Consider the following 27,158-nt stretch of genomic DNA (forward strand, 5'->3'; position numbering starts at 1 on the left):
AAGTTAACTTTTTCTACTTTAAAGCCCATGGTCCCATGACCACGTATCAATCTCTAATATATTTACCTAAGATTCCTATATAAAAGTGAGTAATGAAATTACTTATTGCCATTTTGAAAATTTTTCTGTATTGTTTGTCCAGGTGCTCTATAAATTAAGCCATGTGAAGGAGTGGCCACTAAAGTATGATACTCTTACTGGAATTCTGCATACACTCAAGGTGGGACACTAGGGAATAGATGTACATTTTGTATTGGGGGTTCCAAGACCACCTCCAGGCACAATTGATTTACTATAAATACCCTCAGGATATAGAAGTTGTTGTATTCATGGTTATAGTTTATTATGGTGAAAGAATAAATTAAAAGAAACAAAGGGAAAAGGCACATTTGTCAAAGTTCAGAGGAAGTCACCCACAAGCTTTCAGTTGTCTTCTCCCAATGGAGTTACATGGCACACATTTAATTCTTCCAGCAAATGATGTGTGACAGCATGTGAAGAGTTGCCAATAAGGGAAGCTCACCCAAACCTTAGTATCCAGCGTTTTTAATTGCGTGTTAGTCATGTATACATATAGTGCTGTGTGACTGACTTCAGTTATTCAAGGTTCAGACCACCAGAGAAAAAGCAGATACTCATCATTAATCACACTGTTAATGTAAACTAGCCAACTATTACAACGTGGCCCAAGGCCTTTGGCATTAAAAAACAAAACAAAACAAAACAAAACACTCTTGTCTGACAGAATAGTCACAGCTTGGTTCCTAGGAATGAGCTGAGGGCCACTTCTTCTGAAAACAAGCCTTTCTTGGGAGTGCTTAGTGTATTAGTCTGTTCTCACGCTGCTGATTAAGACATACCTGAAACTGGATAATTTATAAAGGAAAGAGGTTTGATGGATTCAGAGTTCCACATGGCTGGGGTGGCTTCACAATCATGTTGGAAGGCAAAGGAGGAGCAAAGGCACATCTTACATGGTGGCAGGCAAGAAAGCTTATGCAGAGGAACCACCATGTAGAAAACCATCAGACCTCATGAGACGTATTCACTACCATGAAAACAGTGTGGGGAAACCTCCCTGATGATTCAGTTATCTTCACCTAGCCCCACCCTTGTGACATGGGGATTATTACAGTTCAAGGTGGGTTTGGTTGGGGACACAGTCAAACCATATTGCTCAGGATTTGAGCAACTCAGGCCTATCAGGTTCTTTCCTGTACACGTTTCCACCTGAAACAATAAAAAAGAAACAAAATATATGAAACAATTATTTTTAAGATACTGGCTATCAGGCAATGAAATACAGTGTTCCCTGAGAAACATAAACAAATGAAGGAAACCCTAATATTTTTCTAGTTTATCCTCTTGAGAGGGTTTATAGGCTGCAGACCAGAAGGGGGAAACCACACAAAGCCTGGTGGAATCCCTCAATTGGAGAGACAGAGCTGAAAGTCTAGGGAGACCAAGGAAGCTAGAGTTTGTAGAACAGAACAACAGAGAGGCTAGAGCTGCTCAGAGAGAAACCTGCAGATCAGCAGAGGGTTCCCCTTGAGTACTCCACAGAGTAATGATTAGCATACGCATGTGGGAAAATGACCCACGGCTGCGTAAAGAACAGTCCGATGGAACTAGCACTCACATGGGTCTGGGAATAATGCCTCCTCCCACCAGCCAGACTGGAAAACTTCATGATTCATACGACATTGGGTATTCAGAAGTTTTTTGCCTCAGTAGTGGGAAATAGTTAGCCCCAGAGCAAATGCTGCTTGATTCCCACCTCACAAAGCTTAAAACCAAGACCTGAGAGGATCAAATTGTTTTCAAATAATTCAACTATGTCCTAGAACAAAACTCAAAAACATTTATAGGAATGCAAAAATATCATGTACCCAATATGGTAAAATTCACAATGTCTATCATCCAATTAAAAATAACTAGGCATGAAAGGATGCAGGAAAATACCACCCATAATGAGGATAAAAATTAATGTATTGAGACAAATCCAAAGCCGACACAGATGTTAAATTAGCAGAGAAGAACATTAAAACTGTCATTATAACTGTATTCTATATGTTCAAAACATGAAGTAGAGGTGTGCAAGATAGATAGGAGACCCAAATTGAACTTCTAAAGATGGCAACTGTAAGGAGATGAAAAACACACTGGATAATATTGAAGACAGATTAGACATTGCAGAAGAAAAGATAGTTAACTTGAGGACATAGCAATAAAAACTCTAAAATGAAACACAGAGAAAAAAATGAAAAGACTATCAGTGAGCTGTGGAACAACTTCGAGTGGCCTCATATACATGTAAATGAAATTTCCCCAAAGAGATAAGAGTGAAGCAGTGGGAGGAGAGAAGAAGAAAATATTTGTAAAAATGAATTTGTAAATCCAAGAAGCCCAGTGAAACCTAAGCAGAAGAAATATGAAGAAAACAACGCCGAGGCACATCATAATCAAATTGGTCAAAACTAGTGATAAAGAGTTTATCTTCAGAGCAGCCAGAGGAAAAAAACAGGTGTACTGGATACAGAAGAACAAAGATAAAGCAATAGCAGATTTATTGTTGGAAATAATGCAAGTGAGAAGACATTTAAAGTATCAGGGAACAAAAACTTTCAGTGTAGAATTCTATTATCCAGTGAAATTAGAGTTCAAAAACCAGGGCAAAATAGAGACTTTTTCAGGCATACAAAAGTTGCAAACATTTATAAGCCGCAGACCCGCATTACAAGAAATGTTAAAGGAAATCACATCCTTCAGGCAAAAGGAAACGATAGTAGGTAAAAATAGGGGTTTGCACCAAGGATTACATAATTGCAAAAATGGTAACTACATAGGTAGATATATGATTTTTACTTACTACTTAAATCTCATTAAGAGAATTGGTCATTTAAATTAAACAGTAAAGTATGGGGTTTATAACACATATACAAGTAAAATGCTATATGAATAATCTTTGAAGACATTATGCTAAGTGAAAAAAACCATTTACAAAAAAAACAACATATTGTATGATTCCATTTATATGACATGTCCAAAACAGACAAATCCAAAGAGTTAGAAAGTAGATTAATGGTGCTTAAATCTGGAGGTTTGGGGAAAACTGGAAGTGACTGCTAATGGGTACATGTTTTTGACAGGGATATGTTTGATGAAATGTTTTAAAATTGACTGTGGTGATGGTTGCACAGCTCTGTAGGTATACTAAAATTCATGAATTATATACTTAAAATAGGTGAATCATGTGTAAGTGAATTATATCTCAATAAAGCTATTGTAAAAAAGTAATACTTTACCTATAAAGAAAAAAATAAAGTCACTTAAATATGAGACGGGGAGAAGTAAAACCTAACAATGCACAAAGAATGTTGGGTAACATGCACATAATCGGCGAGACTTGACAAGAGCATTTGCGGTAGTGGTAGGAAAGTGAAGACTCAGTGGGTAGCTGAATGTTTCTCTTTTTCACTTTAAATTGGAGATGTGTATGCATTCTTCTGTAATCTGTTTATGCCATTTTCCAGCTTATCTGATAATATTTTCCTGTTTTCTTATCCATTTGTGTGAGCTTTATATAAGAGACTAACACTATGTCGTTTTTGATTAATTTGATTGATATAGTTCAATGAGTGTTTGGAACAGGATTTCTAAATAGGACGTGAAATCAAATGTTAATCTCTAAGAGTCCATTCCAACTCTAATATACTGAATCCTAGGGACCCAAAAAAGATGCCAAGTTAATTTTATTAATCCCTGGAAAGAAGCTAGGTTAGGTCAAATAGTATGTAATTACAGTGTAAGATTGGGCATTATATTTTTATATCTTGCTTTAGGTATAAACTTAAATTATTTTAAGTGATATATTTGTTCTCTTAAATTGGAATTCCTAGGTTGTTTTTGGTAAAAAAATTGGGATATCTTGATGCGACTCCATACTGCATATACAGCTAATACTACTGTTTAAATGGAAAGCATTCTCTCTAGGCATCGAAACAAAGTGTATTAATTAAGAATACAAAATATTACTTATTAAGGAAATAAAAGTAGCTTAAATAGTAATTGTATGCATGAATTTTAAATTCATAAATTTCATGATTTTAAATAGTCCAACTCCTCAACTCACCCAATTCCCCAACTCCTCAGCTCCTTGCTCTACTCTGATCCTTCTCAAAAAATAGATATGATAATCCTTCAATTAATAAAATCCAGAAATGAAAACTCATTTTTATCATATCAGTTCTTATTTTTAACATAAGTCACTTGCCAGCCCATATATATATTTCCTTTTAGCTGTTAACCATATAGATGAAGGGCAACTAGTCACGCTATGATTTATTACAGTTTTGTGAACCTGAAAATCATGCTACTTCCTCTATTTACTTAATTTGTAAAACATTTAAACTCAGTTAGCCCAGGTCCTGCTTTCATCTTTCCCTTGAAGTCCTGTTTTCCAGCATCTCTATTTGTTGACTGGTATTAAATAATTTTAGCATGCTGGTATACACTTAGCCTCTTTTGAACTAAAATAACCCTTGGTCTTGTGAGCAGTGTCTTTTGTAAATGAGAGTATTTTATACACAAAAGGTACTAGATTAAAGGTAATTCATAATACTTTTCATACTACTTGAAAAGGCCCTCTAAGGCCAATTTTACATAGGAGCCAGACAATTTCTGTAAAGCAAGTTTTGAGGTAAATTGACTAATTTGTTTTGAATGAAAGAAAGTATAAATGCTAAAATATAGATTTTCTTACCCAATGAACTGGTGAATTTTTTTGGTAACGTAATAATCCCTATCAACTTTCTTTTCACATAATTTTGTCTTGGGATTTTGTATATATTTATACATATGTTCAACTTTTGCAAATGCAAGATATTCCAACGTGTATTTTCATAGTTACACATTTTCTACATATTGGTTTTAATTTAAATATGTAATATACGGATGCTTTGCCACATTATATTAAATTGAAAATAGTTTATAATTAAAGTAATGAAATTTTAAAATAAAATGCAGTATAGGTTATCCCATTTTATATATTTTTGATACCTCTTTATAAGTGTTTGCATTTGACACTTTATTTCTCAATTCCTATAATAAAAATATACAAACAGTATATATAAAGTATATGTGTTATTAATGTTTTGCTATTTAAATTGTTTAAAGAATAAAGATATATAATTAATAGCTAGTGTTACATTATTTGGTAATATTGTTTTCTTTTCTTTTCTTAAATTAAGCAATACTTTAAAATATCTCCTTTGGTTATTCTGAAGTTTCTTCTTGATAAAATAAAATGGTACAGTCAACGTGGTACCATTTGAACTCTTAGGCTAAAGGTCTCTTTAAGTTGATGCCCAATATTAATAGTATTTGCATACTTCCACAGGTGGTAGAATCCTTTCCTTGTCTGTTATGAACTGTTTATGTCCCCTCAAAATTCATATGTTGAAGACTTAACTTCCAATGTGTGGTATTTGAAGATGGAGCCTTTAGAAGGTAGCTAGGGGTAGATGAGGTCATGAGGGTGGGACCCTCATAGTGGGATTAGTGCTTCTTATAAGAAAAGACTACAGAGAGCTTTCTCTCATTCTCATCCTCTCTCTCTGCAACATGATCACACTGCAGAAAGGTGGCTGTCAGTGAGTCAGAAGAGGGAAAAGGATTCTTACCTGGAACCAAATTGTCAGGCACCTTGATCTTAGACTTTCCAGCCTCTCTAACTGTGAGAAATAAAGATCTGTTGTTTAAGCCACCCAGCTTATGGTATTCTGTTATAAAAGCCTGAACAGACTAAATTGTCTGTGTCAGAATTAGTCACTACCTTTGGCATGCTCTGTTCTGTATTAAGAATTGTGAGGTTAATATCAGATGTTATTATTCTTGTGTTTGAATTGTCAATCTTTTCTGAAAGACAATAAAAAGACTTTTTTTCACGTAGAGATCATTTAGGCACCTGTTGTATGGTATGTATTTTAGAAGTGAAGGAGAGTCACACACTGGGCCTTGCAAAGACAGATGAAGAGCTTCCTCTGGCTGACCTTACCTTGTTGAGTGTGAGAGTGACATAATAGACATGATATTTTAAAATGTGTAAACTATTTGTGTTAACTATATGCTCAGTAGAAATGAATCAAATATTCCAGGCGATATGATGAGCATTCTGAAGGGATTCATTTATTTTCAGTTGATAACATTTTTTGATGTTTTACAGATTCATCATTTTTCATCTGACATGCCCTTCCTGGGAAGGAAATGTAATGTAAATTTACCTAAACATGTTGGGACCAAAGACCCATGAGTTATATACAGTTCTATGGATTATAAAATGATATCTCCATTGCTATATATATATATGCGATGGATATTAAAATCTGTTTTTGAATTTCATGACCCTTCCACACTGCCATATTAATTTGTAAAAAGCATATTGTATTTTCAGGCAGTCTGCCTTTGAAATTGCAGGGCTTAGGGCAATGATAAGTTCAGAGACCCATGACTCAGTCAGTGATTTGGTTTCCTCTGAGATACATCTCTATTTTTTGTACTACCTTATTTATAGATATTTTCTCACCTGTTGTCTTCATCCTTTTTCTATATTCCTGTACTTAAAAACATGATTCCCATGTATACATTCAGAATTGACAATATAGGAATATGAATATACATTGGGTTAATAGTGGCTAAAACCTAGTTCTATTACATACATAGATAACATGTGGTAAGCACTTACTGCATGCACCACTCTAAACATCTTTTGCATTATCTTATTTAATCATCAAAACAACCCTATGGGGTAAGTACTATTACTAATCACCATTTTACAGTTGAAGGAGTAGAGAGCTTGAGAGTTTAAATAACCAACAAGAATAGTAGAGCTAAGATAGAAACCCGAATTTAATCTCAAACACTATGCATATTGCTTAGTGAATACTTAACAAAATGAAAGTTGTAAGATTTAGGACTATCAGAGATTCTTTCCTTCATAAATTTTTAATCAACTGCAGTGAGTTACCCACTGTGCATAAAGGGAAAGTTGGCCTTTGTGCAGAACTAGTAAAATGGGAAAAAAAGTATGGTAAGTTACTTGGAAAAGTACAACAACCTAGGGGCTTAGAAACCTGTGTCTGGGCAAAGAATGGAAGTACATTAAAAAAATTATTAAGTAAATGTAAGTCTTTGACCAGGACTGATTACCATGGGTTTCTGAAATTTTCAGACTCTAAGGTTGATTGTATCTCAAGTGTGAACCTAGGATGCAAAATAAAGCTGCATTCTCTCCTCTTCTGTTCCCTACCTAGCAGGAGATGGGCCGTATCAGTTCTGAGCTTATTCAAGAACCAAAGATACCTTTGTGAATTTCTAAGATATTAATTAAATCACTCTACACTATGACTAATGAGAGACATGGAGAAGCGTGGGATAACTGGCTGAGACTGGGGCTTTTAAACAAGAGACTGTTAAGCAAATAAACTGAAAAATTTAGTTCTCCACTGACCAGCCTTAGTTAGATTGTTACCTGGATAAGGCAACAAATACTCGTCAAAAGCGTTAATCAATAGATATTTCTGTTTTTCTGTTAGCTGAGAATATTTATTGATAAAAAATTGGCACCACAGTACAATGTTATATTGAAATCAAAGTATTTATGTCCAATTATGAAAGAAATGGGAAAAACATGTTTATTATTATTATTATTTATTTACTTGATGCATTGGAAAGTAGGAGATAACTTATAGAGAACTCAGAATAAGCCATTAAGAAAAATGTAAGCATAATTTAAATAAGACAAAACTTAGTTTATCATCTTAAGCATGTAAGTACAAAATGTCAGCAACATGTGTATCATTTTAATGGCTCAGAATTATAGTAAGTAATTACCAGCATTGAATAGGAAAAATTTGTTTATAACTTCGAATGCAAAGGGTAAAGGAAGCTTAATGGTACCCTATGTTTGGATAATTACTATTGTGATGTAAAACAATACCACATGGTAAGAAAGAGGACATGTTGGTCAAGTAGCTCCCTGCAATTGGAATTCAAGCTCTTGAATAATACTGAAGCTCCAATGTTTTAGGCCTAAGATTTAGTGATTTTATTTGTGACATGAGGGCCTGTGATTGTAATCAATACAGGCTTCTCTTTTTTGCCCTCAGTGGTAATACAGAAAAACTCTCTTTAGATGTATAATTCTAGTTTGTATGTTTCCTCATTCCACTGCTTCACATAATAGTGTTAACAGACCAAACGGTGACAATATATAACTCTTATTTGATTTCATTTATACTTGGCCCTGGATAATATTCCATCATTTCTTAAACTAGGTAAAATTAGTACAATTAAATTTTTTCTAATTTTGTTTTTCTGCGTCTGGAATAACCAGTGTATCTTTATTGTGTTACTGAAAATGTTTGGTAAAGCCAAACAAGTCAAATTCTTTGATGAGAGAAAAATCTCCCTGTATAAGTAATGTAGCCTGTATCTGAAAGGGTTAATGGGCTTCTTAAAGTGCTCAATTCATCCAGAGAGGGGACCCTGTGACCTGTTGGAACGTGGCTTTGGCCATTTCTTAGGAAAAATCCAATTTAGAACTCTCCTGTATTATCTGTCAGCTGCTTAGTTATTGATGATATTGACTTTTAGTTTTTTAAAGTCTTGCTTTGGAAAATTATTTTTAACAGCTCTGAACCACTCATGTCTTGTATTTTTATTTTATATCACATTTCATTTGGGATATTATTAAGCCAAATCCTTGGTAACCATTTTCCACAATCCAATTTATTTTTACCCAAGATCCATTGAATTCAACTCACTGCGTTTTTGCAAAAGGTTAACCCAATATTTCATGTTATGTTATGCTTTCTACTTATGCTATGTGAAAGAAAAGTAGCTGTGATAAGTAGCCAATAAATTACATTCAGAATGTTTATTCTCAAAAGTTATATTGCTATGCTGACATAGATAAACATGATCATTTATCACAATATGGATTATGGAAATAAAAACTAAAATAAATGCAGCCATCTTTCTTGCATGTTACCTGGCTGGTTTGCTTTAAATGTTAGAATAACTACTTTAAAAAAATGTGTCTTTTTATTTCTCACTTTGAATTAATGGATGAGATTAGTAATGGTTGAAAACTGAATAGATAAGCAAACATTATATTCTGGAATAAGAAAATGTTTTCACTTTTTTCTATAAGCATGAGATTACTTGAATCTTCTAATACTGGCTTTGTAAAATAGGTCGTGTTAGTATTATTTCATCATAAGGAATACACCACTTAAAATTAAAGCTTTATTGTATATTTTTCTTCAAAAAGACACAGATGTCTAACTTGAGAGACTGAAGAAATATGATCTCTGTAATATTTAGGAGTTACTGAAAATAATCTTGTTACATTTATATTGAGCTAATAAAGGAAGTTTTAGTGGTATTACAGTGAATAAAGTATATGGCTAAATCGACTGAATGTAGAATTTAATAGGGTTTTATTTTTGGTAACAGCTTTATTGATATACAGTTCACAAATCAACAATTAACCAATGTAAATTATAGAATTCAAAGTATTTTTTAGTGTATTCAGAGTTGTGCCAGTATAACCATAATCAGGTTTCTTCACCCAAAAAGAAATCACATATCCTTTTTATAGTAGCCATCTCATTTCTCCCTAATCTGCCAGCCTGAGCAACCACTAATATACTTTTTATCTCTATAGATTTGCTTATTCTGGACATTTTGTATAAATGGTATCAACAATATGTCTTATTTGTAGCTGACATCTTTCACTTAGCATAATGTTTACAGTATTCATCATATTGTTTTTGAATTTTCCAAATTTCTTTCTGTTATTGATATCTAATTCCATTCCATTGAAGTGGGAGAACTATTTTGTATGATTTAATATTTTTAAGTTAGTAGAGGTTATTTTTTCATCTAGCATACAATATATCCTAGAGAAGATTCCATATAGAGTTGAGAAGAATGTGTGTTTTGCTCTTTTAGAGTGTTATATGGATGTCTGTTAGGTCTTGTTGATTTATAGTTGTTATTCAAGTCTTCTGTTTCCTTTTTGGTCTTCTGCCTAGTTGTTCTATCCACTGTTTAATGTGTAGTATTGAAGTCTTTAATTAGTATTGTTTAGAGGTTTGTTTCCTTTCAAATTTGTTTGTATTTTGGGCCTTGTTGTTAGGCACATATATGTTTATAATTGTTACATTTTCCTGGTAGATTGAGCCTTTATGATGATAAAATGTTCCTCTTTATTTCTAGTAAATTTTTTTGTTTCTTTAAAAGTTTGTTGTTCTGATATTAGTATGGGCACTGCAGCTTTCATGCTGCTGCTATTTGCATGATATGTCATTTTCCATCTTTTACTTTCAACATATTTGTGTCATTGAATTTAAAGTGTGTCTCCTAAAGACAGAACATAGTTGCATCTTGCTTTTTATCTAGTCTGACAGTATACATTTATACTATTATAATTTCATAATTACCTATACTTTACTGTTGACCTTTGTTTTTTTCGTGTGAATAGGAAGTTATGGTTACTTACTTTCTGCCTGAAGAACTTCCTTTAATTTTATTTTTTTCACTTTTTATTTTTATTTTTATTTATCTATTTATTTTGAGACAGAGTTTCACTCTTGTTGCCTAGGCTGGAGTGCAGTGGTGTGATCTCGGCTCATTGTAACCTCCACCTCTGGAGTTCAAGTGATTCTCCTGCCTCAGCCTTCTGAGTAGCTGGGATTACAGGCACCCACGACCATGCCTGGCTAATTTTTGTATTTTTAGTAGAGACAGGGTTTCACCATGTTGGCCAGGCTGGTCTTGAACTCCTGACCTTGGTGATCCACCTGCCTTGGACTCCCAAAGTGTTGGGATTACAGGCGGGAGCCATCATGCCTGGCCAAGAACTTCCTTTAGTAATTCTTATAAGTCACATCTGCTAATAACAAATTCTCTTATTGTTTGTTTTTCTGGGAATGTATTTTTTGAAAGATAGTTTTGTTGGGTATAGGAGTCATGGTTCACATTTTTTTTCTTTTAATACTTTGTATGTCTTATCCCACTTCTCTCTGGTCTCTCTGGTTGTTAATGAGAAATTCACCGTTAAACTTATTGAAATTATTTTTACATGATGAATTATTTTTCTTTTGCTACATTCAAGATTTTTTTTTTTTGCTATTGACTTTCAGCCCTTTTACTGATGTTCTTTGTGTGGATCTCTTTACATTTAGCATACTTCACATTCATTGAGCTTCCTGAAGGTAGTGTAATATACCTTGTTCTACTTTATAAAAAAAAATAAATCGGGCAAATTTTAAGCCAGTATAACTTCTGTATTTTCTCCTGCTTTGTCTTTTCTTTTTCAGGTAATCCCATTACAGTATTTTGGTTTGCTCAGTGGTGTATCACATATCATTGAGGCTCTGTTAATTTTTCTTTATTCTTTTTCTCTTTGGTCTTCTGATTGTGTAATCTCTCTTGATCTGTCTTTAGGTTTGCTGATTCTTTCTTCTGCTAGTTCAAATCTACTATTGAACTCTAGTGAATGTTTCATATCAGCTATTGTATTTTTCAAGACCAGAATGCCTGCTTGTTGTTTTTCTTAAAATACTTTAAATGATTTATATCTGTATATGGATATTCTGTACTCTCTTAGACATTGTCATCATACTTTCCTTGTAATGGCTGCTTTGAAGTGTGTATTAGTTCTCATGCTGCTGTGAAGAAGTGCCCGAGACTGGGTAATTTATAAAGGAAAGTGGTTTAACTGACTCACAGTTGTGCATGTCTGGGGAGGCCTGAGGAAACTTATAATCATGGCAGAAGGGGAAGCAAACATGTCCTTCTTCACATGACAGCAGGAAGAAGTGCTTAGCAAAGACTGAAAAGTCACTTATAAAACCATCACATATCGTGAGAACTCACTCACTATCATGAGAACAGCAGCATGGGGGTAACTGGCCCCATGATTCAATTATCTCCCACCGGATCCCTCCCATGACCACATGGGGATTATGGGAACTACAATTCAAGATGAGATTTGGGTGGGGATGCAGCTAAACCATATCAAAGTGTTAAATTTGACACATGGGCCCTCTTAATGGGAGTTTCTGTTGTCTGCTTTTTTTGTGTGTCTGTATGGATTAAACAATTCTGTTTCTTTGCATGGCTCATACTTTTTTAAATTGAAGACTGAACATCTTACATAATGTAGCTATTCTTGCCGGACACTAACCCCCCTCTAGAGGAGGGCGACTTGTTACTGGCGACTGGATATACTTTTTTTTTTATGCAGAGTCTCACTTTGTCACCTAGGCTGGAGTAAAGTGGCATGGTCACAGCTCACTGCATCTTTGACCTCCCAGGCTCAAGCAATCCTCCTGCTTCACCCTTCTGAGTAGCTGAGACCACAGGCATATGCCACCATGCCCGGCTAATTTTTGTATTTTTTATAGAGATGGGGATTCACTGTGTTGCCCAGGCTGGTCTTGAATTCCTCAAGCAATCCACTTGCCTCAGCCTCCCAAAGTGCTGGCATTACAGACATGACCCATTATGCCTGGCCTGGATATACTATTTAGGGATGTACATTTTCCTGTGTGTGAACCACTGATGTCAGTCTCACAGGGTGCAGCCTTGGATATGTGCAGTCATTCTTGGGTGTCCATGGTTTTATCAGGTGTCTCTTTGCCTTTTTCTCTGATCTCTCTCTTAAGATGTCTGCCTGTAGTAATGTCACACCCAGATCTTAGTTCCAATGGCTTCTGGTTGATTTCTTTATTACTTTTGCTGTGGAATATGAGTTTTTCCACAGTGTGATTCAGTTAAATTTGGGCCTTTTTTCAGTGGTGGTAGTTTTTGAGGTGAGTCCTTGAGGTTTTTTTGTAACTCCAGGAGAACTCATCTTACGTTTCCTTCCCTGGGTTTCCCTTATGAACTACCTGCCTTATGGTTCAGTTTTTTGTTTTCAGGAAGCTACCTCCCTCTTCTTAATTGTTTGACATGAACATTTTTATTGTTTATAAGAGTACTCTTAGGTTTGAACTTCCCTGCATACAGGTTCAAATAAAGTCAGTTCCTTTGGGGGGACCTCTCTGTTCTTATGGCTTGTGTCTTCTGGGAAAAATCTCTGGGCCACTGCTCCAGAGCTGAGGATAGTGACAATGGCCCACTTCTCTCAGAGTTAAATTTCTGCTTTATGAGCAAAGTACTAGGTATAGGCAATAGCCTCTAGTCCTCTCAGCTTGCTCTTCCTTGTGTGCAAACTCTACCCAGTAAGTGAGGTGAGGCAAGGATAATCAGGGCCCTGGTGTTATTGGCATGATATTCCTGAGGTAGAACCTTGGCTCTATGAGTGGGGGCTGGATGGAGTAACAGAACTCCTGACCTGTCAGCTGCACTTTAGTCTCAGCTGCACTCAGTTGCAGTTTTGTCTCTGTGTAGCATGGGGGAGAGAGAAAATGAGAAATGCTGGCATCTTACCCCTCTCTGGGAGGTACCATAGCCCTCAACTGGTGGCTGGGGTAGAGCGAGCTCTGTGTTTTGAGCTATACCCATCTGAGGTAGAATGACTGTCACACTGGACTGAAGTGGTGTGGGTTATACTTCAAATGCCATAGACCTTCACTCCTTTTACCAGTTTTAGCAGATTTTCATGTATTATTGTTTCTTCATTTGCTGTTTGCCTTAAGGCAAATTTCCAGAGACTTTAAAGAGTTTTCATTTTTACTATTTTTGCAGTTATATGTTTATTTTTATGGGAGTCAGTCTGCACAGGTCCTTACTCTACCATTCCAGAGGTGACCTCTTAATGGTCATGTTTACTGGCTTGTTCAAGACAGGGTTTGAAATTAATTTTTCATTGAGCTACTCAGGTGCAAATTGATATTATTTAAACATGTGGTTAAAAATGTTTCCTACCTTATATCTCAAAAAGTGACTTTTAAATATAGCCCTCATCTTTGGATCAGGTTCAATATAAGTCCCATACTCAGAAAAACAGAGTTCCAATTCAATTCTTTTTGCATATTAACTGTGAGATCTTAAGCAGGTTACTTAACCACCCTCAATTTATTTGCTCATCCTAAGTATTGAGAGAGTAGTAGCTGTTTGTAAGTTAAATTACATAATGGATGTGAAAGCTTTTGAACTTTTAAACTCTAAAAACTTAAAACACAAAGGATTGTTATTACCACTTTAAATCAAATGCAGAATGAAATGAAGTGACTTTTTCTGATTTTATTCTTGTGTAAGAATACTAAGTATAACATTTATTTTAGAAAGTCATTTATGATTTTTAAATTCTTCATATTAGCATGTGATACTCTTATAAAAGCAGCTAAGATATCACCTAGAAAATGATTACTTTAGATATGTTGATTGTGGAATTACATTAGTAGAGGTGGAAAATAACATTTTTAGCTTGTGTCTGTTATTAATAGTATAATAATTCTTTTATCTGTTCATTTATTGTGGTCTTTTTGATAGTTCTCTGTGGATCTCAATAAGAGTTCATTTTTATATGTGAAAATGATGAACATGACCCAATAATTTTTAAAGAATCATGGAATCTAGATTTGGAAGGTGATCTTGGATTTGGTTAAATCTAGTAGGAATTGCATTCTCAGGTCCCCTTCAAATTCCTACTTGGCCACTACATGAACAAATCATGGACAGAGGATTACTGTTGCACATAGCCTCTGGATTCCATTTTCACTGCACTTCAATTTTTAGGGTTTTTGTAGTTTAGAAAACATGTTGTATCATGCATTTCATTTATTCTTTACTTCTGATTCAGGTGTTGCCCTATTTTGCATGTGAGGAAATCAAAGATCAAAAAGATCAATGGTTTACTCAAAGTTATAAGAGTACTAGGAATTAAAAATTAGATTTATGATTTTTGAATCACTATTTTACAGGAATAAGCATATGCTACCTACCTGGTACTGTATATCATAAACTGAAAGATTTTTGAAAAGTCAGGAATCCCGCAACTCAAAACATTCACAGTTTAGAAGGGAAGAAAATTCTTAAAGCAGCAGTTACTGTTTAGACTGGAATACTGTGGTAGAGATGTTTCAGTGATCTGAAACAGAAAAATGGATCTAGATTAGTTAGGGGTAACTTCATGGAAGAAGACTTTTGAAATGAACATCATTTAAAATGACTGCAGTAATGTCAGCTGGTATGATTTCTAATACAATCTCAGCTGCCACTTTTTAATTTATATCTGAATCCAAATCTTCCTCCATTAATTTCCACAGCCTTGGTTCTGTGTTAATACAAAACATATTAAATCTCTCTTCCATGTGAAAGTTCTTCACCTGCTGAAATACACTGTGTCTCTCCCAGATCTTTTCTCCAGGCTTTTCTTCAGCTGTTGCATCTAACTTTTCAACACATAATCATTATTGAAAGATGGTAGGTAAAAATGTTAATTTGGTTAGACAGAAGCATTTGCTACTACCATGTTTCCTCCTCTCTGGTGAAATAATAGTATGTTGTTCATTATTGATTATATTTATTTGTTTTTCGTGAAGTTTTTCTTCTGGTCAAGAATTGCTTCTGGCTAATTAGTAGAAAATACAATAGCAATTACTCGATTCATATTTTGCCCCATATTAGTCTATTAATGTAAGCTGTTTGAGAGCCATGCAACATTTTAAACATATATTTTAGCTTTTTGTCAATGTATAATGATATACATTGATATAATGATGTCATTATATCAATGATAACATTGTTAGATTTTTTCTAAGACAAGTATATCTTCTCACTTTTTCCATATAAATTTTTGTTGTATTAGGATTTTCCCATACTGAACTTTTTTTTGGAAAACCAAATATAGGATTCCTCACTTGATTTTATTAAACACAATCTTGCAAATTTGGGGTCATTCTTCTGATTTACATGTAATCTTTTTTTTTTTTTTTTTTTGTGATTCCTAAGTTTTCTTTCCTGGCTAACCCTTTCTTTAGAGGCCTGTAAGAGGAAATCTTAGATAAAGTTTGATTCCTAAAAATGCCACCAGACGTGGTGGCTCACACCTGTAACCCCAGCACTTTGGGAGGTTGAGCCAGGTGGATCGCTTGAGACCAGGAATTCAAGACCAGCCTGGGCAACATGGCGAAACCTCGTCTCTATTAAAAATATAAAAATTAGCCAGGTGTGGTAGCGTACGCCTGTAGTCCGAGCTACTCGGGAGACTAAGGTGGGAGGATCACCTGAGCCTGGAAGGCAGAGGTTGCAGTGAACTGAGATTGTAACGTTGCACTCCAGCCTGGGTGACAAAGTGAGAGAGACCGTGTCTCAAAATAAATAAAACTAAAATAAAAATAAGTTTAAACAAATGCCAACATATTTCCGTATATTTACACATTGTTTATGCTGTCTTTAGAGTATCCTGGCTTTAAATCCTCGAACACAAACTCATGCAACTCTGCGTTCCACTTCAGCCAAGAAATTAGACAAGAAACATTGGAAAAGAAATCCTGATAAGAACTGCTTTGTAAGTACCACTGATACACTATTTCATGCTGAAAATTATCTCACTCCACACATTGTAAGACAAGATTTTACATACACTTAGAAATACAATTAGGTATTAAAGTACAGCTGTGATTTTAAAAATATTTTAAATATTTAATATTTGAATAAGTTTGAAAGTGTATTTTTAATTACACTGCTTTAAAAAATCTCCTGAAATACAAATTATATACAGGTTGAGTAACCCAAATCTGAAAATTCAAAATACCCAAATCTGAAACAAATCTGGTGTCAAGCATTTTTGATAAGGGATATGCAACCTGTAAATTTAGTTTGGTGCCAAAATTTCTTTTTTCAAAATCTTTAAAATTTGTCTTAAAATTGTTTTGCCTAATGACACAATGATACAGAAGAGTTTTCATGTTAAAGATATAGTCTCAATGAAGAAAGTTGTAGATACACTGGTATCTGTGGACTTTAAAAGTACACCCTCACAGAATATATGAACATTAGATGTTCTATGAACACCTAATATTTCCAGGCGAGGTGTGGGAGCAAAGCAGCATTTCTCTGAGATTATTGCTAGAACTTTGTTTAACTGTATATAGGAGGTGATTATAGAGCTGAAACTGAGACCGTAGGTCGGATATAAGTACAACCTTAAAGGCGATGTTAGAAATTCCATCTTAAGGTTATATACATTTTTAAATTTTGAAAGAAATGTCTTTTTATCTGATTTCCCCAAATTACCCCAAATTAATATTCCCAAATTAATGAGTGAGACAGTAGTATTAGTTTAACATTAGCTCAGTTGGAACCGTGTATATACTTTCTTATAGAATGTATGATTTTAGTTTATGTACTTCTTTCCTCCTTCTTATATTATGAACTCTTTGAGGATGGAAATTGAGGGTGTGTGCTCATGCGTGTTTGTATTTATCTAATTTTTAGTTTTTCTATCACCAGCCACTGGGCAATTTTTTTTGAATGAAAGAAGAAAAAGAAACAGAGAAACAATGTTACATGAAAAGATCCCATAGTCACTTAATTACAGACATGGATTTTGAATTCAGTTTTTCTTGTTCTAGTTTTGGGAGCTTTGTTTTCTATCATGATGCTTCTAGTAGAGGTCTCTAAAAGGAAACCAGTGTGATTCAGATTGTTCAAGGAATAGGCCACTTACAAGCCATGACGCAGTTTAATGATAAGAGCAATTGAATAACACTGAAAAAAGAATCATATAATTTTTTTTATTACAGTTTTTTTTCTTTTTTTATTATTATTATACTTTAAGTTTTAGGGTACATGTGCACAATGTGCAGGTTAGTTACATATGTATACATGTGCCATGTGCTGGTGTGCTGCACCCGTTAACTCGTCATTTAGCATTAGGTATATCTCCTAATGCTATCCCTCCCCCCTCCCCCCACCCCACAACAGTCCCCAGAGTGTGATATAATTTTTAAACTTAGAAAGCCCTTAAAGACTATCGAGCCTAAATCTCTAATTTTTAAAGGTCTGAGAACTATGATCAAGAGACACTATGTGACTTCCCTAATGTTTCGCATTTATAAGTTTTCAAAGTATTTATGGTCAGGACTTTATTTCGAAATGGAGACTTTCTTTATTTTGATTGTTGTTGTTGTTATTTTATGGAAATTAGCATTTGTATCTCATAATGTGATCCTATAAATTGAGTTTATTTTATCATTTTAAAAATAATAACCAAGGTACAGTGAGGTCCACTTTCTCTGTCAAATATATATTGACCCAAATATTTATAAAAGCAGTTTGACAATATCTTTGACAATATTCATTTGGACCTGTGATGCTATACCTAGGGATGCTATTTATACCTACGGATGCTATAAGAAGATACCACAGACTAGGTGGCTTAAACAACAGAGACTTATTTTCTCACAGTTCTGGAGGTTAGGAGTCCCAGATCAAGGTGATTTCTTCCAAGACCTCTCTCCTTGGCTTGTAGATGGTGTCTTCTCCCTGAGTTTTTCACTTTGGGTGTGCTTGTGTCCAAATAAGGACATCGGCTGTATTGGATTAGGACATACCCTAATAACCTCATTTTAACTTAATTACCTCTTTAAAGACTCTCTCTCCAAATATAGCTACATTTTGAGATAGTGGGGGTTAGGACTTCAACATAAGATTTTTGGGGAGATATAGTTCAGTTCATAACAATACTTTTAAATTATCAAACACTTGCACCAGTAATTTATTTTCTAATAACATATCTGAAGGAAAGAATTAGGAATATAGATAAAGAATTAAGCACAAAGAGGATTATCTTAGGCATTATTTACTCAATGGAGACAAATGTAGGGGAAATCCCACTGAATTCCAACCAGTGGGTCATGGTTAAGCAAATTAGAGTAAATTAATTCAGTGGTATATTGTGCAGTCATTAAGATGTTTTTGAAATAATAATCTGGATAAATTCTATCTGCATTACATGGAAAAAGGATTTAACATCACTGTATTCAATAGTGATTGTGTACACTTACACATAACCATACCTTTATATATATATGCACAAAAGAACAAAAAAAGAAATATTAATATTGATTATATTTTTTTGGCACTTTTGTATATTTCAGGTCTTCTATAATGAGTATTAGTAGAAAAATAAAATGAAAGCTTTAGATCTATGTTAAAATCCTAATCTCGATTTATAAGATCAGATTTATTGCACTGATGTCTGTTAGTTTGAAGACTCTCTGTGACATTCATGAATTTCTCAGAGCAGTGAGGTTTATTCCCAAAAGTGAAATATGAAGCTAGGGTTGAAAGTTATTCTCGGTGTGGTTGAATAATGCTGCTCCTTACCTATTTGTTATTATCCTCTTCATGCTGGCATAAATAATTGAATGAAAGTGTCACCAAAACATATGGTTTGTTTTTCAATTCATAAAGACCCAAGTAGGATGCTGGAACTTTTATCCCCACTAGCTAGCCAGTAACCAGTAACTGATGAGATATGAAAAAGTTTTCTTCTTACCTCACTGACATCTCCTTCTTGTTTTTCTTCACTTCTTTGTTGATTATTTCTCCTCTCACCCCTAGATATTTCAGTGCCCAGAGCTCAAACTCTCTTTCTTTCTTTTAAAATAGTCACTACATTGGTTATCTCGTTATCTCCTTACTTTTAATACTATCTTTAGATTGAAGATTCCTTTATATTTCTAGCCTGCATTACTGTCTCTCTATCTATATATTGATATATATATGTATATCTCTCTCTATATATAGATATCTATCTATATATAGGCTATATGTTTCTTATGTTCACTTACCCAAAACAGAGTTATAATTGGACTCAACAATTATAGAAGTTTTTCTTGAGGCATTATATAGTCCTCTCTTACTATCTGCCTTCTTCTTCCTTTTTTCTATTTCTTTGGTGCTCGAAGCATCTTATTTCAGGCACTATATTGAATGCTACTCAGAGGTGAATAAAATCTAGCAAAATAAGTAGTCTAAAATCATTTATTAAAATAGATACAAATTTTGTTTAATAAGTAAATCATAGGCTTCTTAGAAAATAAGCATGTGTTTGACCTGTAAAAGTGCCTTAAGAATGGCAGTTCTGAAATTATTGCCCAGGAATATCTTCACTTGGTAGTTTAATACTCTTCTAGTACTAATTGGAAATTCTGACTTCAGTAGGGGATTTAAACTGGCAAACATGTTTATACTGGTTAATGAAGCACGAAGCAGTTATTTCCAGTATATTTTAAGCAGGTGTTCCGTAACTGCTGTTTATTTTTGCCATTTTTGAAAATGTTGAACTATCCTAATTACATAAATATTTTGCACTCATTTTTCCTGAGCAATTTTTGAAGACCAGAAAATATTACAAATCAGAAAACTTATGCTAGGTGAAAATTAAAAGGAAAGGCAGCTAAAGACAGCCAATTAGCCAATTATTAGACTTGTTTTTAAGAATTGTAGCAAATTTGTTCTAAATGCATGACACATACAAGGTGCTCACCATAAAAAAATACAATGAGAATAAGCTATAATGTATATTAAGAATTTGCAATGCTTTTTGTGAAGTAATTTATTTAAGCTTCAGGAGCACCCTGTCAGGTATACATTATATTTTATCATCCATCCATAGGCGAGGGAACTGAGGCACATGGAAGCATAAGAAACCTATTCACAGTTCCACAACTGAATAGTGGAACTAGAGACTGAACCTATGCAATTGCCAGAGAGCTCTTTTAGTAGAATTTTTTTGAATAAGGAAATAAAAGAAAATCATTGACTTATTTTCCTTGTAGACAATGAAAATAACTAAATAATATATGGGTTTTGATAATTTTTTTTGCATGAGCTTCACAATCTCAGTCACTCGTTTGTTTCACATTTATTGTCTGTGCCACTTGCCACATTGAAATTTATGTGACATAAGCCTTGCCAAGAAGTTCTCACATTGTTTTGAAGAAGACTGAAATACCAATAAATAATAATAATACTCTTTTGAAGGAAGAACAGTTAAGGAGTTTTAATGATCAGTGTGAGTTGATCATATTTGCCTTTAGGTGAATCAGTCTAGCTTTCAGTGTGGACCATGGATTTAATGAAAAGATGGGAGGCAAGGTCTCTGGGACTGGGTTTAGAAAGTTGGAAGACAGATGATGAAGACTAGGAGGGAGGATGAGCTTGAATTGATTTAGGAGATAAAACACATATGATTTGGGAGTTGACTTTATGTGTATGTTTACTTGTTTATAGCATAAGTTGAGGGTAAATACTAAACTCACTTTTGGATTATTTGAGGTCTTGTGCCTGTGGATCACTGCAAAAGTTGAAGATTAGTAAAGGGTCTGGGATGGAGATAAAGAATTTTTGAATCATCAGGATATATGTAAATAACTAAAAGCCTAGGGGGAGAGTTACCCAGGAAGAGTGTGTAAAGTGAGAAGAGGGTGCAGGTTAGACCTTTGGGATTAGGGCAGAAATTAGAGTGAGGCAAGTGAGGCACTGGCCTGAGGTTCAAAATATCAGGGGCTAACAAAGACTCAGTAATCTAGAAAAACAATAATAATAATAAATATATATAGGCACACACCTTTTTCCTTTTGCCTCAGGCTCCAATGTGGCTCAGCATGGCACTGAACATAGCACGGAAAAGGCAGGCAGAGATGAGAATTTAGCTATAAGCACTATGAGAGGTGAGATGAGAACCACAAGAGCATAGTAGGGGACTTCCATGGAGGAAGGATAGGTTAATATATTTTTCTAATAATATATTATTTCTTATGTTCCAAATACGTTTAATTTTTATACTTTTGGAAATTATACTTAAGGTTTGTCTTGTCTGCTGGCACCATTTTTCCTTCTCAAGTTTACATGGCTATTAAGAGATGAAATCCACTTAGTTAGTACAACTAGCAGTCAATCTCATTCACGCTTTCATGGATAGCCAGCTACTGGGATCTGCTAAATTTGATGGAGAATATATGTCCCTCCATTGACATATCAAATTCACAATATGAATTTTTATTTTTAAGCTCCAAAGTAAATAAACTTTTCACCAGATACCCAGTAAGAAAGCAATACCTGTTCTACCCTTGCCTCTTGTTACATGATATTTGAAAATACTTTCTCAAGCATGAGCTTGCTTTTTTGATTGTTGACAATTATTTTCTTCCAAAAATAGACAGTAGTTGAGTTTCTGAAATAAAAAAATAAAAACAGATTCTTTGCAACTAAATACCTCTTTCAGTATGTGAAAAATGCAGTGTTTGTGTAGAGCATACAGATATCCAACTAGAAACTCACGCATGCAGGTCACGTGACCTCTTTTATTTTCTTGTAACTGAACTTAATTCTAATGTAAATATCTGTGAGAGTGGAAACCTGTGTGTCACTTGTAGTATTCATTTTTCCCTGCTTGTCCCCCTCACCCCTTATTTCTGCGAGCTGATACCTAAGTTTTATGAGGGTTGGTGGCAAGTGTGGGCTGTGAGGTAAGCCCAGCTGATTTTTCATGCCATCTTCCCACTGGTCACCATCATGGGGACTTTGGAGTCATCTTTCATTTTCATTCATTAGAACCCTTTCTATCCCTTGCTTCTGTACTACTTTGAAGCCATTCTTGAAAACATGACAGTCATTCTGATGTTCCACTCAACACTGGGGTTCAGAGAAGTTCATGGTTCAATCTACTCTCCCAGGGCTTCGTTTGTCGAGTCACAGATTCTCCATCTTTCATTTACCCACACCTGGTATTTGTCAGCCCTCTGAGAATAGCCTAAGGAGCTGGGCATTGATCCTCTTTCTCCAAGATCTGCCAATATCTCTGGGCCCTACACTTTGCTTTTGGTCCTCATTTTGTCTCTCTGTCCATTAAATATTTATATAGACTGGGTGGGAAGGATGGGAGTGGAGGAAAAAAGTTACTTTTAACTTATCACCCATTTCCTCCTAAATCCACTGTCAATCACTGAAGTCTTTTCAATTTTTCTGAAAACATGACTTCTAAAATTCTAAGCCCAAAAGAAACACCCTTTGTTTCTCTGCTTTCTGTAGTTATATTATTTCCTTCAAGAAATGAAACCCCAGTGGCCTCTCTGCCTAATAGGTGTACATTTCTAGGTGGAATGGGAAGGGATGGTAGCAAAACTACAACCACCCCACAAAGACTGATTTTGAATTTGAATTTATCACGAATGATGATCATCTCCTGCCCTCTATCCAGCAAGTTCTCAAATGAAGACTGTTGGAGTGGGGAGAGATGGCAGAGTAAGTTCCTATTTGGGATGGGAAAGATTATAGAAAGGTAGGCAAGGGCAGGCAATTCCAGAGGAACCCCATGTTGGGAAGCTGGGACATTACTTACGTGATCCTAAAACTGAGTGCCAACTTAAATGTAGTGCCTCAGTGCCTCACTTACTTCACCCTGTTACTGGCCCAAAGGGCTTCCACTGTCCTGGAGGTACCAGCCAGCCTCAGGACCCAGTAGTGTCTCCACAGGTGTTTAAACTTCAGTAGCAACTGCAAAACCGCAGTAGCGACTCAGATGGATTTGGATGTCCAGGTTGAGTCAGAAGTACTTGCTGGCTCACTCTGTGGGATTTCCTGGTCATTACATTAACTTCTGAATTGCACTACCAGTCATGACGCATTATTGAGTGTTTTGGAACACTTGATAATGGTATGATTTTACTGTGAATAATATATTACTAAATATATTATTATTTTCCTATCCCCAAATTAATTTAACTCAAAATTGGTAGACATTTGAATAAAGAGGTCAGTTTGCCTATGACATCTTGATTTGAGAAAAACTCTGTATTCAACTAGTTCTGCAAGTAAATTATGTAAACATAAATGGCATACATACATTTTAAAAACAATTTTCCTGTGGCATTTGTTGAGAACATTGCAATGAATTAGAAAAATAAAAGTTTACTTTGAAGTAAGTATATTTTAAGTGATCATTACTGGGCAATAGCTTTCTTATTTCTAACAAATGTTAGATATTATTAATGTGTAAATTTAATAATTTTGCGTGTGTGTCTTAGGAAAATTAAAGAAAACAACACTTTAAAGAAAATGCGAGCTTAAAATTTAAGCAGAGGGAAAAAAATTAGAGAGGGAAAAATATACTGTGAAATGTGACTACCTAGAAATCCCTTCAGAGTATAAAGCTCATTTACACATGTTGTAGACCTTGTAATTTTGAACTTGAGGTGGAGTCTTTCATTGTATGAATTCTGACATACAACAAGTATTTATTTTAAAATAATAACTGGCTGCTTATGCAAAGACATTTTGGGTAGAAAGTTTAGAGTTTAGTTGTAGATTTCAAGATGGGAACAGTGGAAAATCTCAATTATGCCTCTCTTGATAGCTACATTCACTCCATAGTTTTAATGCCCATCTATGTGTTTATTAACAGCCAAATGAATATCTCCATCCAAGATCCCGTCTGTATCCAGATGCTTCTTAAGATAGTTCCACCTAGATATTGTATTGGCTTCTGATTATGACTATGTCAAAAACCGAATTATTCATGCCTATTCCTGCCCGGCTTTTCTTTTGCTATGTTGGTAGCAAAAATAATCACTTTGTCATCTAGGCAAGAAAACTCAGGGCAATTCTTGACACTAAAAATGCTATTATCAACAACACTGTATTATAACTAACATAGAATAAAAGAAGACTCTAATGTATAACATACATTCATTTAATATTTTTATGCCATTTGATTTTCATTTCTGCGTGGAACAATGAATCGTTATGTCATTGTGGTACTTGCCATATTTGCCATGTTTGATCAATTCTCTGATGCATATTTTATCACAGTTTCACATCTCTGGAATTAAGATTCATTTTATAGTTAATCTGATAAGAAAGTTTGTATCAGTTTAATTAGCAGTTTTTTGTTGTTGTTAGTATGTAAAAATAACATATCTTAAAAATCTCTGTTGTCTTTGGCACTATAAAATAAAGCATGTACAGAGAGAAGGCAGAAAATATTTTGACTGAAGCAAATGTTCTCCAATTTTTATTAATGTTGTTGGTAGATGTGATAGCTTTCCATGGCACTGGAAATTCATGAAAAGGAAACCGTTTGAAAATAAAAACATAGGTATATGAACAATAGTCCTAGTAACTGCAAGATTGCAGTTCAACTTAGTTTAGGATAATTTTGTCTTGTATTTCCAGAATAAAAAGCAATTCCTCTGTGTGTCTGAATCACATCATTTTTAAGGATTCTCAAATATATTATTTTCCTGTCCCAAATTAATTTAACTGAAAATTGGTAGACATTTGTATAGAGAGATCAATTTGCTTATGGTATCTTGATTTGAGAAAAACCCTGTATGCACCTAGTTCTGCAAGTAAATTATGTAAACATAAGTGGCATAAATGTTCATGATCTGTAAAATATTTGTAGTTCTCCTTCCTTATGAATTTATGATATGTTTAATGTACACAAAGCATTTTTGAGTATCTGATACAAATACCTAATTTAGATTATATGATTCAGTTTCTCATATATTCTTTCCATCTCTGTGCTGAGAAGCAAATACATTTCACTTATTTTTTCTGAAGTTCTATGATTTAGGGAGTGCATCTAACAAAGGATTTAGCTGTGTGACACAGTGCCATACTCTGTAATAGTATCTCAAATAATAACAGTGATAATGGTGATGATGAAGACAATGAGGATGGTGGATAGTGAACCAGGCTGTTTATAATAACTAAATTAGTTGATTAACAACTATGAAGCAAATATTACTTCATGCATTTACTCCTTATACTCCCTTTCCTGCTTTATTTTTCTTCATAGAACATATTGCCATCTAACATACTATTTTTCATATTTTACTTGTTTGGTTGTTTAGTCATTTTCTCCCCATGAGAATGTAAGGTCTGTGAAGACCTATTTTGTTCACAACTGTATCTTCAGCTCCTGAAATAGTGCCACACATGTAGTAAGTGTGCAATAAATAACAATTAATTGAATATTTACTGAAATCTTAGTGTGTGTTAAACACTGCTTTTGGTGCTGAGAATACAACTGTGTACTTTACTCTTCCAAAACTTATATTCTGGTGGATGAGAACTATTACTGTTGTTTTGTTAATTATTATGATTATAATCCTCTTTTTATTAATGGGAAATATGAAGCTTGGTGAAGATAAGTGAATTGCTCAATCTACACATATATAAAAATGTATTTTGATATTCTTTTGAAGAATTTTTATATAATAAGTTTTATCTACTAACATACACCTAGATTTCTGTAAGAATACAAAGTATACCCTGACAGCAAGTAAAATATGAAGCTATTGATTGGTTTCCATTGTTTATATATATATATGAAGTATGAACTCTGAGTATTATCTCCTGAATATTTTTGGGCATTAATTCAATTGCTGGAAATAAGTTACCTTCTGGAGTAATGAACCCACTTAAAGAATTAATTTATTGCGTCACACTTTTCAGTATTTCTATAACACCACTACATATAAATTATTTCACTTTGAAACTTATATAGTATAAATATTTGAATCTAAATTGTACATATTTATTAATTACTAAATATTAATGGAAGATCTAACATGTTCCAGCCACTGTGATAAGTCATGGGAAAGGGACAAAACGGTTTTTGCCCAGACAGCTAAGTGGGCATTTGCACAGGTGTTAACCTCATTTCACGATCAAGTTTTGTCAGTACAGCCTTCCATGGGAGTTACAGCTGAAGTACTGTGTAGCCTGGTCTCAGAATTCAAGGTTGGCCTCCCTGAGGAACCAGAATTTAAACTGAAAATAAAGATGAAGGAGGGAAGGAAGGAAGGAAAAAGAGGAATTTCATGAGAGTAGAAAACTTGTATCTGAAAGTCCGAAGATGGGGGAGCATACTGATTGAAGTTAAGGGATTGAAACAGTGTCAGTACTGCATGGCTGAAGTCGTAGACTGGAGCATGAAGAAAAGTACCAAGAGATGATGCTGAGGACCTCTCCACAGCGTAGTGACAATGATGATGATGATAAATATTTTTTTCTCGAAAAGTTATATAGTCTGGTTATTTCATTGAGAAGTGCATGTTATATGTTAAAAAGGCACATTCTTTGTTTGCGATATGCTGTAATTTAGAGTTTTGATATATGTTAGT

At 34.4% G+C, this 27,158-nt stretch overlaps 1 protein-coding gene across 2 annotated transcripts in view; it reads left to right on the top strand.

Moving 5' to 3' along the window:
• Positions 1–27,158, top strand: part of DPYD (dihydropyrimidine dehydrogenase) — an 841,965-nt gene that overhangs the window by 21,310 nt on the left and 793,497 nt on the right. For both annotated transcript variants that reach the window (XR_008674821.2, XM_031002041.3), the window contains exon 2: positions 16,415–16,525. Coding sequence is in view for 1 of the 2 variants with exons in the window: in XM_031002041.3 (XP_030857901.3) it covers positions 16,415–16,525 (111 nt within the window). In the remaining variant the exon portion in view is untranslated. The remainder of the gene's footprint in view (positions 1–16,414; positions 16,526–27,158) is intronic.

This window comes from Gorilla gorilla, chromosome 1 (assembly GCF_029281585.2).
Source record: "Gorilla gorilla gorilla isolate KB3781 chromosome 1, NHGRI_mGorGor1-v2.1_pri, whole genome shotgun sequence".
Classification (NCBI taxonomy): Eukaryota; Metazoa; Chordata; class Mammalia; order Primates; family Hominidae; genus Gorilla; species Gorilla gorilla.